This window comes from Chenopodium album, chromosome 5 (genome assembly GCF_948465745.1).
Source record: "Chenopodium album chromosome 5, dcCheAlbu1.1, whole genome shotgun sequence".
Lineage (NCBI taxonomy): Eukaryota > Viridiplantae > Streptophyta > Magnoliopsida > Caryophyllales > Amaranthaceae > Chenopodium > Chenopodium album.
Genome location: NC_137838.1, coordinates 54041887 through 54058237, shown reverse-complemented (window position 1 = coordinate 54058237; position 16351 = coordinate 54041887). Strand labels below are relative to the sequence as shown.

At 34.4% G+C, this 16351-nt stretch overlaps 2 protein-coding genes across 2 annotated transcripts; one reads left to right on the top strand and one right to left on the bottom strand.

Moving 5' to 3' along the window:
• Positions 1-2865: 2865 nt before the first annotated feature.
• Positions 2866-5694, top strand: LOC145630746 (epoxide hydrolase 1-like). The gene is made up of 3 exons (XM_081682918.1): positions 2866-3345; positions 4670-4902; positions 5448-5694. Exons 1-3 carry the CDS (start codon positions 2866-2868, stop codon positions 5692-5694), a joined length of 960 nt encoding a protein of 319 aa, XP_081539044.1.
• A 115-nt stretch (positions 5695-5809) lies between these two features.
• On the bottom strand, positions 5810-15401 carry LOC145630745 (oxaloacetate tautomerase FAHD1, mitochondrial-like). Its single transcript, XM_081682917.1, has 6 exons — positions 15087-15401; positions 9740-9792; positions 7405-7467; positions 7233-7283; positions 7009-7126; positions 5810-6269 (listed from the first exon to the last, which is right to left on the bottom strand). Exons 1-6 carry the CDS (start codon positions 15343-15345, stop codon positions 6154-6156), a joined length of 660 nt encoding a protein of 219 aa, XP_081539043.1. The 5' UTR covers positions 15346-15401; the 3' UTR covers positions 5810-6153.
• Positions 15402-16351: the final 950 nt, after the last annotated feature.

Below are 16351 nucleotides of genomic sequence, written 5' to 3'. Positions count from 1 at the left end.
CATGTTATGAGATAAATAAAGTTCATTTAATAAGAAATGTAGGAAATGGGCAAAGTAAGGTCATATAGGCCATATTCGGGCCATTTTGAGTAAAAAGCGTCATAAACCTTAACAAAATGCTCTCCTATACAATTTTAGGGCTTACACACATACAACTATCCAATATTGACATGTTATGAGAAAGAAATAGTTCATTTGATAAGTAATGTAGTAAATGGGCTATATAGAAGTCATATAGGTAATATTTGATAAAATACATATTGTTTGCCTAATTAATTATTTTTAAAATAATGTTTTTGTATTTCAAGTTTTGCAAGGTCCAAAAGGATGGTCCGTTGACAATCAAGTAGCTTAATGAAGTTCGTGACATGTTGGCGTCTTTTATCACCTTCAACATGTAAATGGCATTGTAATTGTAAATTATTTATGTTAACTTTTGAACTATATAACTTATTATTCATTATATATGTACTTACTATTATTTGTATATGTAAGCAACTTTTTTTTTTTTTTTTGTATTGCGTTTGGGAATATTTATATCTATATATATAATTGAATTCTTGTTTCTAATATTATTTTTGTATCTAGCTTATTGTAATAATTAATAATATTATTATTATTAGTTATTATAATAATAAAATTATTAATTATTATATTTAATATAACTGCTGGAATTACAGGTTATTATTATTGCAGGTTTTTTTTTTTAAAAATATTATTGCACGATGGAAAAAAAACGAAAAAAAAAAATTGGTTAATAGGCACCGGTTAGGCAGCAACCGGTGCCTAAACTATCTACCACCAAAAAAAAAATGGCGGGAGAGCAGTTTTAGGCACCGGTTAACCGGTGCCTATTTCACCCTATGGCACCGGTTAACCGGTGCCTATTACACCCTATGGCACCGGTTTTGAACCGGTGCCAAATGTTTTTGGCACCCCTCACATAGGCAGCGGTTCAAAACGGTGCCTTAGACCGGGTTTGAACCGCTGCCAATTGCCTTTTTTCACCTAGTGTGGGTCGCTGATCAGGGTAGTGTTGGTTGTCGTCGTAGTCGCTGGTCAATGTGGTGGTGGTGTTAGTCGTCAATTGGGGTGGTGGTGTCAAGGTATTAGTGATTGGTGGCAAGAGAGAATATATTGGTAAAGTACTAAGGGTATGGTTGTCTATTCACACTAAATGTTGGCGGTTTTGATCATTTTGGTTGGCGGTATTTAATCTCCCTCTTAATCTAAAATAATCCTAACTTTGGGGTTGTTTTCTATCTTCAATTCCCCGATTACTTGCCACGTGTCAAGGGTTAATTAGCTAAAAATATAAAAAAAAAATAGAAACATTCAGAAAACCCCCTTCCCTAGCCACCCAGCCACACTGTCCACCGTCCACTGGAACCCCTACCCCACCGCTCACCAGGTAACTCACAGCCTTTCTCCCGCTGGCCAACCATCCTATTCCACACACGCTACAACCAAAAATAACAACAACAGACACCAGCGACTTAGCCCAAATAACCACACAAACCGCAAACACCAAACAACCACCATCACCACCAGCCTAAATCGTCAACCGCAACACCCGTCTCCTCCTCAACACTAATTCGCCGCCTGCAATCAACAATTTGACACCTAATTTCAGCCTCCAATAGCATCAACAACTTAAACATTAGATTTACATCAGCAATTTGCCACCTCCAACAGCAATTCGACACCTCCAACAACAATTTGACACCGCTTGAATCCACTTTTCTCCTTATGCCATAAATTTACAGCAGCAAGGTGAATCGGAGACAACGATTGAATTTGTTGTTGTGGAAGGTGTTGCGGTGTTTGATGAGTTGGAATTGGATACCAGAGCTGCTGAGGCTACGACAATTGGGCTATTGTAGAAAACTCGAAGCGGGTTTCGATCGAGCGGTGAAGGCTTGATGTTTGATCGGCAGATCAGAGTCGGCCGCGAGGGGAGGTTTCAGGAGGGTCAGGTAATTTCGGGGTGTGGGAGTGGGTTTTTGGTGGCGGAGAGCAGGCGGTGGATGAGGTTGGGGGTTTTAGTAGGAGGCTAGGTGGTTTCTGGGTTTTTTTTTTTTTTTTTTTTTTCTTTTTATTCTTTTTATAATTTTTTTTATTTTTTTGCACCAATGACAAGCTAACACGTGTAAATTAACCTGTTATTAGAGGTCGTAGACTTTTATTGACCGGTTTGAGATTGAAGAAAAAAACAACCCCCAAGGGATTATTTTAGAATAATTTAAAGTTGAGATTATTAAAAGAAAATGGAGCAAAGTTGGGATTATTATTTACAAATTTTCCAAAATATAATACTTTGTCCTTTCTCTGTTCTTTTTTTATTGCACCATGAGAGATTTCACGTTTGCCAATACATTTTTTTTAGCTTATAATACCTTCAATTATACTCTTGTAAAAATTATAAAAAATTGATATTTGAAAAAAAGATTTCGAGACGAATCTAACTTGATCACGCATGACTATATTTTTCCGAATGGATAAAATTACAAATAATGGTCAAAGAAGATTAAGTGAATAGTGTAAAAGTCCTAATGGTGCAATAAAAATAACATGGAGGAAGTACATAATTAGCATTTGGATTCAGATCATGTGTTGGAGAAATTAAACTTTTGGCGCTCCATTCCTAATCTATAATCGATTTATATTTTCTTTATTTTATGTTGGTTAAATTAATACATGAATAGGATTGAAAATAGAAAAATAAGTGGGTGATATTCAAATTAATACTATTTTCTACAATTTCTTTGTAACCATTGAAAGAGCTGACTAAAATAAGAAAAAATTCAATAATCAAAACTGTGCAATAACTCAAACTTAGGATAACCCTCTTTTGTACATACACAAATGACCACCTTAGACGGCATTAAACACCGAACACTTAACGTAAATGGCATTAACATGCACATCGCCGAGAAAGGAGATGAAGGGGCACCAATAGTACTCTTTATCCACGGCTTCCCTGAACTATGGTACTCATGGAGGCACCAAATCCAAGCACTATCCGCACTTGGTTATCATGCCGTAGCCCCTGACATGAGGGGATACGGCGATATAGATGCTTCACAAGATGCCCGTAAGTATACATACGGGTACATTGTGGGGGACTTAGTTGCATTGATTGATGCACTAGGGGAACATGAGGTGTTTGTTGTAGGGCATGATTGGGGTGCACTCATGGCTTGGTGGTTGTGCCTCTTTCGGCCTGATCGTGTGAAGGCGCTTGTAAACCTTAGCGTGGCTTATCCTTCCCGAAATCCTAATAGGAACCCGGTGGATCGGCTTCATGCTGTGTATGGTGATGATTATTATGTTTGCCGTTTTCAGGTACATTGTTTTTTCATTTCCCGCTTTATTGCAAAAATTATGCATTTTTTTTAATGTGATTATTTAAACATTTCATAATAAATAATAAACTGTTATATTACTTCTATTAATTTTTAATTATAACAAAAAGAATTTTTTGTGTCTCACAAATAATACTTATTTATTATTATAATTATAAATAAACGGAGGTAGCAAATGATATTCTACTGTTAGTGATGTTGATCATACATTTATTTTAAATAATTGAGTTGGTTAAATGGTGAATACGGATTAGTAGAACTTTTATGTGTGACAAGAAAATTAAAGGATCACTAACCAAATTATTAAGTACCTATGCAAGGTCCCTTTTCCTGTATTAATTGAGAGCTGTCTACCTAAAACAAATCTGGAGATGAAAGTGATATAATTGATTATTTTACCATAATCGTTAACCATTAAGAATTTTAATACTCATAGTTGATATTTTTATTTCTTTTCTGGTCGAGCAATGGATTACGTACACAAGGCCAATGTTTATCCCATAAACTATTTAGTCATGAGATCTCTAGAGGTATTATTTGGTTGGCATGAAAATTAAATGCTCATAGGAAATTTTATATTATTGGTGTTGAAAATCTACATCAAATTTCGTAGAAATATTAGATTGTTTTGTTCTTGTGAAGACATTTGCAAAATAAGAATTTTGAGTAAGTGGGGGCCAATTTCCATGTATTTTGTGGCACAAACAAATATGTGTGGTTGATCACATCGTGTAATCAATCACAATTTTTCTTTTATGAAAGAATGATTGGGGTTACACGGTCAGTCAAGGGTTACTCACTCGGTCGGTAAGGGATTATTTGATCAAGGACTACTCGGTTAGGGGTTACTCAATCAAGGATTAGTTGGTTAGAGGTTTCTTGTGTATTAGCTGTGACACACAAAAGTAGCTAATTTTGTGGGCAATCATACTTTCATAAATTTGCAAATCTTATATTTCCAGTTTTTACGATCTACCAAACAAAATTCCAGCGTATTTATCCCCATTTATATGCGTATACACAAGCGACTAAGGTTGTGCTACCACCAGTTACATAATAATACAACACTATTTTTTGCTTATTCGCTCATTTGATGATGTTCCTACTGAGTAAAAATAGTCTCATTAGTACCATAAATGCTTATAAGAATCCAGTACATAACTAATACAAAAATACTTTCTTGTTTATCTCTCAATTCCTTTTATTTTTAATCATTCAAGTGCTTCCTTTTCAATGTATTCATATAAATCTTGTGAATACTAAATTGATATAGAACAAAAATGAATGATGGTTAATACATGAAGGTACCTGGAGAAATAGAGTCCGAGATTGCTGAAGCTGGTGGTGCTGACAAATTCTTAAGAAAATTATTTTCGTACCGCCATCCAGGACCTTTAATGTTGCCCAAAGGACAAGCCTTCAATGATGTGCCTCCTTATCCAAATTGGCTGTTGGAAGAAGATGTTACTTACTACCGGGACAAATTTACACATACCGGCTTCACTGGAGGATTGAACTATTATCGTGCTATAAATCTGTATGTCCCTCCTCAAACTTACACCCATGTTTAGTCTTCATCTATTACACTAGTGGGAAAAGCCAATAGTGGGATACTAATCCAACTATTTAGTATAAATGAATGCATAACAATGGTTAGAAACTGCTATGCCTCATAAGAACATTGTGGGATGCATGTTTGGTTTTCTAGAAATGGCAAGGAATTTGCAAACTTAAAACAGTTAGCATTAAATAATTTCAGCTTGTTACTTCAGTTTCATCAATTACAGTACTTTCAAAAATGCAAAATGTTGTGATTGATGCTTCAGTTTCATCAGCATCCCTGAATGTTGGATGCTGGTTATCTTCCAAGCTTGAGAAATTGCTAGGTGATGCAACAAACCGTTTCTAGCGGTTCGTAGGGTGGCTTTTTCAGTGTCTTCGGTGTTACTGTTATTCATATTGAGTACATTGTAGACTCTCTTAAGACTGAAGTTATACAGCCTAGGCATCCTGCAAACCGGCATAAATAAGCATGCTGTTTATTTGGTCATACTTTGTTTACCATCTTTATTTTTACTGCAGAAATTGGGAGCTCATGGCACCATGGATGGGAGCGCATGTAAACGTACCAGTGAAGTTCATTGTTGGAGAATTGGATCTGGCTTACCTTAAGCCTGGAGTCAAGGAGTATGTTCAAGGCGGGGGGATGAAAATCGATGTACCAATTCTGCAGGATGTGGTCATACTTGAAGGAGTAGCTCATTTTTTACAGCAAGAGAAGCCTGATTTGATATCCAATCACATCTACGAATTTCTCCAAAAATTTTAAGGGCTTTCCCTTGATAAAAGTGTAATTTCTAATTGAACAAATTTCGGACAGAGGTAGTAACATAGCCAAGTAAAGACGCTGATTTACTATAATTTTCATCAAATTATTCCAGTAGTTCAGCTAAAGAAATGATATGTATGACCTCAACAACAACAGCCACCAACCCAAATTTTATTTTATATATTTAATTTTTCTTTTAAAAAAAAAAGGCAATAAGGAATTCTGCAACTTCTTGATTGTTGCTTTACGGCCTCTGCAACCTTACTAAAGTGTACGTTGCATATTGCAAACTGTTTTATTACACCCATCTTATTTCCAATATATATTTTTTTCTCTTCTGCAATGATAAACATCTAAACTCAAAACACTGAAGTTTTTGACTTGTAAAAAATTAGCTATCAACTAGCTTGAAGAAAGACCAGAGCCAACCGCAAGAGATAACATGCCAACCTGTTGGGATCAACTCCTTACTGGTGCAGTCCGTTTTTCAACATTAAAATTAACGTCTATGAGACCTGTTAGACCAGCAGTTATTTTTTCTCCTGGTTTGACAGGACCAACGCCTTCTGGGGTGCCTGCACAATATAACCAGTGAATTTTCAGCTGAAAATAGACATGTTAGCTAGGTGAAGGCATGGGTTTCAGGGACAAGAATAGAGGATGACAGTGCAGGGGAGAGACATGCTTTTATGCGACAGTAAATACAATATCGGTAAATCACTATAAGAAGTTGCCATACAGTATAAGGTAAATCTCATAGAGGAGATTATCTATTGGATAGTGTAGAGCTGCGTCTGGCAAACCAAGGAAAATTTCCCTCAGTCAGAATTAAATAGTTACGTTGTTCTTAAACCTTCATAATTGAGTATTTGATAAAGATTCACTCAAAGATCCTCTGTAAGAGATGACTTTTACTCTCCACTATACATTCTTAGCAAGGGTATGATGGTTAAATCAATCACAAAACAGTCCTTTTTAAGGAAAGGAGGCGACATTTTTCTTGCAATTTAAACTGGTTCGCAGTATATATTAGTATATGACTATTAATACAAAATAGAGGGAGGTAATTTAATGGATAGCAAAAAATACAGCGTAATGAAAAGCCTTAGTTAGAGGAAAATACAGCTAATTTGTTTTCATTGTGCTAATCTGCTATTTAAATTAATGATGATTTCCCCAGAAAATCACAGCTCCCAATCAGTTGGGCAAAAAAATAAAGGCAGTAATGACCAATATAGATCGAAGCACAAAATGCAGAATAGTCAGAATTTTATATCAAAGGAGAAAATTTCAACAAATAAGATATCAAAGTACCTGTTAGGATCACATCTCCTTCCAGAAGTGTGACAAAAGAGCTTATATGGCTGACGAGGAATGGAACTGAGAATATCATATCTTTTGTTGACCCCTTTTGCTTTATTTCTCCATTAACCTTTCGTCACATAAACTAGTTTAGATCTTTAGTAAATTATTATAGACACTTAAACACTTTTAATGTTCACTAACAAAAACTTCACAACTTGATATGATGAACACACCTTTAGCCACAGCTCCAAGTTGTGAGGATCAGACACTGCAGATTTAGGAATCTGCAAAATCAAACATAGGAAATCAAATAATTCAGGTGTATAATTGTATACTGTCCCTTTTATTCACTACAGTTGATAAGGTGTAAAACATAATAACTCCAAAGCAAACATCATATCTTACCATTTCACTGATGGGTGTAAATGTGTCCTGTCCTTTAGCCAATAGCCACGGAAGCCCTGCAGCCTAATAGAAGATAAACAAAACATAAAAACATAATCAGATTTAGAAAAGACATTTTTCAAATTGCTGACTCAATTATAATAATAATATAAAGAATATGGGTTACAACCCAGGATAACAAACAATACTCTTTTAATGAATAAAGAGTATTCCCATAAAAAAAAAAAAATAAAAGAATACAAGTTATACAACTTTCTTAGGTATGTTTCCCTAATATCCTTATGACCTTAGTTTCTTTTTTCTTCTTCTTCCTATATTACAAATTTTTCAAGCGTACACTGCACATGGACTCAAAAGGTTTTACAAAAGGGAACTCAATCCAATAGAATAAGCCCCAAGTTTGCTAATCATACAATTTCGTGTTTCAAAAACAGTGAGATAAGCAAACCTTAATCTCACCTGGAAAACACCTTTTAAAAATTGATAAACAAACAAATAAGATTCTCTCTAATATCTGCTTCAAGTATAGTTTGTCATCCCAAATCAAAAAATGGCATTAGGTTCCTTGAACTGTATCACAATTATACAGATTTCCTTGGCACAAACTGGTCTGAGTAATGGTTTTGTGTAATACACTGAAAATCGCAGACTCAAACAAACAGCAAATAAGAGCAGAGTAATATTTGAGAGGAAAGATTGAAGCTAGCTTGAAAACAATAAGTGATTACAACAGTAGGTTTAGCCCACCACTCTTCACTGGTGACTTTAGGTCACAAATCTCCTAATAGTGACTTGAGGTCTCCTAAAACATTCACTCTGAAATTTTCCTACTTTCTCAATAGCTCTCTTCCATTTCTATATTTACATTCTCCATCCCTAGGATGATTCTAGACTGAGCTTTTATCTCATGCGCACAGGTGGCATCTCTTGGTTCATTGCATGTTTTAGGTTAAGTACTACATTTGATAACTACTAACATTACTAAGCTACCCATAATACCCCTCCACTAAGTTGGTTCACTATACTTTGCAGAAATTTTTAGGTTTCATACTTGTGACTTCACCAAAACTGGCAACCTCTAGAGTTATCTGCACATATCATTTGCCTTAGGGTAGCATGGTTCAGATTGAGTATATTTAAGAAGATATTGAGCAAGTCAATACTGTACGGTCAAGAATTGCAACCTCCGTCTTCAACATCAATACTGATAAAGTATTCTCAATACAGTGGGTATAGCATGCACCAGTGGCGGATACAGGTTAGGTTCAAGTGGGTTCATTGAACCCACTGATTTTTTGAAATTTTTTTTAAGAAAATAAAAAATGGGTTAAATAGAATATTTTCGTAGTGTAAAGCTGTTAGTGTGTAGCCCAGTGGTAGTTTTTGGTGCGCGTGTTTTGCAGCCCTTTTGCTTCTTTACAAGGAAGTCAGAGGTTCGAATCTTCTCAAGTTTCAACTCCTCTTTTTTATGAAAAAATAAAAATAAAAAACGGGTTAAATAAAATACTTCTGTAATATAAAGTAACATGTTTGAGTGAACCTAATGGTAATTTTTGGTAGACATCCTTCGCTTCCTTACTAGGAAGTCAGGGGTTCGAATCCTCTCAAACCCTTGTTGAATGATAGTTTAGTCACTTTTCTTGAGAGACACTTATTTGTTAGAGTTAGTAATGATGGTGATGTATTGATACACTTCCAAAGTATGAAAACTCGCTTTTTTAAATTTATAATTAATGTATTTGTGTTCTTTTTTTTTTTTTCGATTTCGAACCCACTATTCGGAAATCCTAGATTCTATTAATTAAAATGTCAATCATACTGATGTGTGTAACAATGCTATGTTTAGACAACTTCCTGTAAAATTGTGGTTAGATACCATCATACTGATGTCATCAATGGAAGACAATACAATACCAATTTTAGATATAAGAAGTTTATTTATACTTTTTTTAAAACTCTTTCTTTTTTTTTTTTCTTTTTTTTTTTTTTTAATTAAGAATGGCTGTTGGCAACATTTGGACTTTTAAGAATTAAATTTAAAAGTTATATATCACTCAATTATTTAAAAATGATCTTATAGGCTTTAACCTTTATGGATTGGAATATTGGATCCAAGCTAACTTGTCCTAATTTAGATTGAATAGGAATATAGGATCATGCGTGTTGAAAGTTCATAATATATTGGTCTCGAATTCTAAAAGACAAATTTTACTTTGTATTGGATTGGAGAGTCAAATCCAAATTGAAATACGAACTTTCACCATAACTTGGAAGTGATATGAGAGATAATAAGAGGAAAATTTGTAGTACAGATTGTTGAAAAGAAAATTTTAACCTTAATTGATGATTGGAGTTCCCTTGCTGTCATATCAAGTCCCAGAGCATAACCTAAAAATCAAGATAATTATCAATATACTTTCTTTCCAAAACAAAAACAAGCATTGTAAGGTTGTAACAGATCATTAATTACAAAATAAAATATCCTAGGGAAAGCAGAATCAGATGTAAAACAGGTCAGATGCAATAATTAGCAACGCTGGAGTAAAATCCTCACCAATATAATCTATATTATCAGAGCTTAAGTGGTCGACAATGTAGACGTGGATTAAAAGATATCATCCTAGTCAACAATCTGAATTGGTCAGCTGATTCATGGCAGCAACTTGAAAAGTGCATTCAAGTAAAATTGCATTTAGACATTTACTGTAATTTCACTGTCATCAAAGAAACTCAGATAGCATCATAATTTTACGTTCAAATCAGGACCTTCATCAAAGTGGATGTCAAGTCTATCAGTATATCTCCTTCCTTGATGTTCCCTCAGTCTCTATCTTTGCTCTATTTTCCTTTTAGCTTTACCCTTTTGAATTTTACCCAATCCTTTTTCTATGGCATGACATCCCAACTTGTCTCTCCACTGTACTCTATTAATTAATGTAGGAAATATACAAAAGAAAAAAAAAGCCCTATTTGCACAACCTTTGCTCAACTCATAGAAAAGTGAAATGTAAGCAATGGGGAAGACATAAGGGATGGCGGAAGTAACATGTAGGTCGGTTTTTAAGTCCTCAAAGGCATATGAGCCCAAAGAGGGGCATGGAGGAGGGGGTAGAAGGAAAGAAAGACCTATGAGAGGAAGTTTGCACAGGCCCCAACCATACCTTAACCCAAATATTAAAAAAGATCAAGAACCCAATAGCTTCACATGATGCCTATAAGAAACAAAGTACACTTATATAAGTCCTGATAAATGTGTATGACTAGTTCAGGATCCACCCACACGACGGAAGTATTATTTTCATATGTTTTTACACATCCATCAAGAAAATAAAGTAATGTTTGATATTATTTTTTAAAAAAAAAAGATAAATAAATAAGTTCCAAGAGGGATTGATTAATTATGCTTGGTGTGGCTCATTGCTCATTCCTTATGCTTTTCTTCACTTATAGGAATAATTCTTTTCCCATTGCCGCAGAATATGAAACATTTGTTGGAATTAAGAATGCAAAGTAAAAATAAAAAAGCTTTGGAAATTACATTAATGCATCCTCATTCAAATGAACTAAAAGGAAGTGCCTTTACATAGGCTACAAGTTACACCAAAGTTCCAAAAGAAGAGCAAGGATCTAAAGTGGAGCAATACTACTAGGTACGTGGCTTGGTGCATGCTACCACCCTTTAGTGCTCCCACAGTCCCACTTCCACTGATTAATAATAACTAATTTGACTAACCAATCCTAACTAAAACTAAGGAAGCCTAACATACTACTAAGCACAACTAACTTATAATACTTGCGAGATATTCTAGTAACTAAAAGAATCAACCATGGACTAATTCTTTTAAAACATATTTTAACACACCCCTTTGCTTCAAAATTAGTAAATAATATAGCACTTATCTTCAAATTTGTGATGCATGTCTCACCACCTTCAAATCTTTACTTATTAATGCACATCTCACCAGCATATACTTTTTGGACTTTGGAGCACTCATCTCCATGGTGCACATTATCATTCACCATTCTTGAACAAATTTACTTCCACGGCCACTTGTGCCATGCCTTCTTTCCCATCACTTTGAAACCTACAATTCCTAGGCATATGCCCAAAATTTTAACATTTGTAACATTTTGGCTTTACCTTATGCCAACAACCCTTTTCCTCATGACCAATCTTTTCACAATTGTTGTATTTTACCTTACTACTTTTCCTTATTAAGAATGAAGATTTAGCTAATAAAGCTCCCTTTTTATTTGTTCCCCATTTTTTTCCTTCCTCATTGATCTCTCATTTGGTTTAAGGCACTAAGGGCATTGACTAAATCTACTAGGGTTATTTTGAATAGATCTTTGGAGTCTTCAAGTGAGGAAAATTTTTTACTCATATTTTTCAAGAACGCTCACTAAATTCATATCAACTACTCTCTTATTGGAGAATGTTTCACCAAGTAATCTAATTTGATTAACAATGGTAATCAGTTTACTCACATATTTTTTTATACTTCACTCTTCTTCATCCTTTGCAAATCAAATTATCATTTGAGGTTCAAAACATGCATCAATTTTGTTTGTGCATTGCCCTCAAACTCTTCCTTTAGCATATCCCATGCATCCTTTGGTGATTCACAAGTTATGACAATTGTAAAAAATTCCATCCGACACGACCGAATTCTCATTTAAATGAACTAATAGAAAGTGCCTTAAAATAGGGTACAAGTTACGCCAAAATTCCTAAAGTATAGTAGCTAAAGTGGAGTAGTGCTATTAGGTACATGCCTTAGTGCATGTTGCCACTCTTAGTGTCCCCACTTCCTCTAATTAAAAATAGCTAATTTGACTAAGCAATCCTAATTAGAAATAGGAAAAATGAAAATAAATAAGCCCACCTTACCCCATCTTCTTTAAATAATCCCATCTTTCATTTATCTCAAAATAATCCCACCATTGACACTCATCTTCTTTAAACGGTCCTTGTGACAACCTACAACTTGTTTTACAGGTAATTTTGTTTTTGCATTTTTCTTAAATCTCTCTGCTATCCTCAACCACCACCCCAGTACTACCAACATCGCCACTGCCCTACCGTCGCCACCATAGAGCAACCACCATCCCCACCCCACTCAAAAGTCAGAACCACCCCCCCCCCCCACCGAATCCCGAATTCGGCCTTGCTATTCTTCCCCGAAAAGCCACCATCCCCTTACCCGATTCCCCATTTTCAAAACCCCCAAACTGACCTTTACGCTTCACCTCTTGCCTCACCAAACACCACAACCACCCCAGCCGCAACCACCTACGAAACCCCTTCTCCTTGCTTTGCTTCCTGTCATTCTCTCTCATCCTCGCTAAAAAATGCCGATGCCATCCCAAAGTCCCAAACCCCACCTAATTTGACCAATTTAAAACAAAAAAGGCAGAAAATTAAAGCCACAAAAATCACACAGGTAAGAGAAAGTGAAAGAAAAGAACTAAGAAAAAGAAGAAAGGGACGTATAGTGGTTTTGGTTTGCTCATCTTCTTCTTCTCTAGGATTCTTCTTTTTTTGAGGAGTAAAATTTCCAAGAAATTGCAAAGGAAAGAGAAGATTAGTAATTTCCAAGGCTTTCGTTTGATTGGTTGGTCTGGCCAGTACGGCAGGGCTGAGGCGGGGACAAAACTGAGAGCTGCCAGCAATGGGGAAGGTGGATGGGATAGGTGCCGGGGAAAGGGGACGAGGAATTCAAGGGGTAAAGAGAATTTTCTAATAATATAAAAGTAAAATAGATCATTAAAAATTTGACATGTGGCAAATAACCTAATATAACCGGTTACCAACTTAATGAAACAGGTTAGGGATTGTTAAAAGAAGATGGGGGTCAAAGGTGGGATTATTTTGGGATAAATGAAAGGTGAGATTGTTTTAAGAAGACGGGGTAAAGGTAGGATTATTAATTTCATTTTTCCTTAGAAATAAGGAAGACTAACATACTATTAAGCACAACTAACTTATTGCTATTAGACTTAGGAGATATTCTAGAAACTAAGTGAATCAATCATTTACTAATTCTTTTGAAGCATATTTTAACAACATTAAGCTCAGTGATAATCAGTAGTAGGTCCAATCTGCCAGATATGTTCTTTACAAGCCTATTTATATCAAACTACTGATAGATATTAATATTGAAAGCAGTCCAAAGACCATATGGTTAGCCCCCAAAACCATTATATCACAAGTTTTGAAAATATACTATCTTTATCCTTTCATTTCACAGTTGTCATAGAAGGAAACATGTCGGCACATGCAGCAAGAACAACCACCGATAAGGATTTTCCAAAGGTGCCATATGGATAGGTCAAAGTGTTACATAGTAATACTCAGCTAGTCAGTTTAAGTCAGTGTCTAATTGAAAGGCTTTTTACATGACAGGAAATTAGAACTCAACTTAAAAAGTCAGGGAGCTGATTTAAGTTTCCTCTCGAGAAAGAAACATATCAATACTATTCAGAAATTCCTCGCATGAGTAAACAGTTTAAAATGCTTATTTAAATACTCGACAAAGTACGGCAATTATCAACCATCCAATGTGAGCTCGTAAAAATAGGTATTCAAATAAAACTAATTGCAATATGCAAAAATACTATTATTATCCATAAAAGATGATAATCCCTCAGCCCAAAAAAAAGTCTTATTTCACCCAAAAATCATGTCACCCAAAAAAATCTCACTGTACCTTAATCTATTAATTAATCAAAACCAATTATCAGGTTTTTTAATGCATTTACCTTTAATCAACCAAACCACAATTATGGGATTAATACTATGATTGATTGACCTTTAATCAGCCAAACCCCGCAATCATTATATTTTTGAAGTTATCTATGCTAATGCATGGTATATATCCTTTGCCAAAAAGGATAATCTTGATAATTTGGGTTTTGGAACAGCCAAGTTGAAACTAACATTCTTATTTATATATCGATTCCCCTTCTTAAAAACATGCGCAAAAGAAAAATGTGACCTTAATTCGGGGGTGAGTACCATACATCAATCTCACCCTGGATCAGCTTGAGTTGCACACTTACTCTTCATTTCAGCTCCCTACTATGCTACTACGAAGACGACGTCTAACCTCACTAACTAGCTTACCTCACCATGTACAGGCAGCTTCACTTCTCAACTTATCCAGTACCATATACCAAAAGCAATCAACAAACTTAAAAATTGTGCACATCTCATCAATACCCGAAAAACAATCCCCTTTATTTCGGCAAAAAATTAAATAACTATCCAAGGACAGAACCTCCAATCATAAAAGCATTAGCAAATTGAACTATCCCAATTCAATCAAATTCATCTTTCTGCTATTCTAAATACAAAAACCCAAATTCGTTTATTTATTTATTTCAAATTTCTAATCTATTTCGTCTATATCACACAATTACTCTAAATGACTATCCGAGGACAAAAACTCCAATCATAAAAGCATTAAAAAGTCGAATCATCCCAATTCAATCAAATTCATCTTTCTGCTATTCTAAGTAAAAAAACCAAAATTCATTTTTTTTTTCAAATTTCTAATCTATTTCGTCTATATCACACAATTACTCTACTTACCAATTCAAATCTACCAACAATTATTGTTTTTATAACCCAAACTACACAATTCCGAAACAAAATGGAAAAATGGGGATGAGCAAAGAACCTGCAATAAAATCCATAGCAGAAGATTCGGGAACATCACGAGCTTTCTTGGAAATGACAACAGCAAGTTCAGCTTCATAGTGAAGGTGTTCCATTGAAGGTGGGATTTGAATGGTTCCACCATTAGGCAAGTAAGAGGATGTGGGTTTCATAAAAAGGACTGGTTCCTTTGGAATTGGGTTGCCGAGTTCTTTCGCATGGTTCGCATAGTTACGACCAACGCAGATGATCTTCGTTCCCATTTCAATTAGTTTCGCCATTTTTGATCGATTGATTTCTGCTTTCGGCTCTTCTTTGAGATTTTTTTTTTTTTTTTTTTTTTTAAATGTGTACTACTTCCATTTCTTATTATATACAACTTTGGAATTTTTTTATATCTCACAAATAATACACCAAAGTTGCATATATTAGGAACTGTAGGTAGTATATTGTTTTTTTAGATTGTTTTAGTTTTCGTTCACATTTACTAAATAAACTAGATAAGTCTCGTGTGATGTACGATTTGTTAAAACATGACATACGCAGTAATTTTTTCATACCAAAATTATTATTAAAACATCAAACATAAAATATTAAAAAAAAATATTTATAACTCATAGAAAAATTGAATAATGAAATACTATCTGAGGAAGAAAAATTAAATTATTATTGTTATATAGAATTGACCAATCTTCAAAATTTGATATTAATAATAATGTAATTGACCAAAAATTTTAATAAAATAAAATAAAATAAAAATCACAAAACGATGACATCATCTATAATTTTGGAGGGAAAATATTTAATGACAACATGACATGTGTTTTATTTTAAAATAATATGATGTCAATGGTTGCTACTTTAGTATTAGTTATAGATTATAGATAGATTATAGATTAGGAGCTGAAATGAACTAAATTGAAATGAAATGATTGGAGTTGAACTGAATTGAAATAAAACTGAAGTGAATATACCCTAAATATCTCCTCCATTTTCTTTAATTGTTACACTTTTCTATTTTGAAAATTTTTATTTAGTTGCAACATTTTTTATTTTTTCGCATCCTTTTCTCTCTCTCTCTCTCTCTCTCTCATACCCACGTAGGTGGGTCCATCTTATTTATCTTTCTATCATTGTCCTCTTAAAAAACTGTCTAGGAGACCGTGAAAATAAAAGTATAGCAACTAAAAAAAAAAGAAGTACCTAAAGTCATGTTTAGTTCAAACGCTCGGATATATAAAAAAAAAAAAAAAAAAAATTATTTTTTTATAAATTAGTCTAAGTATT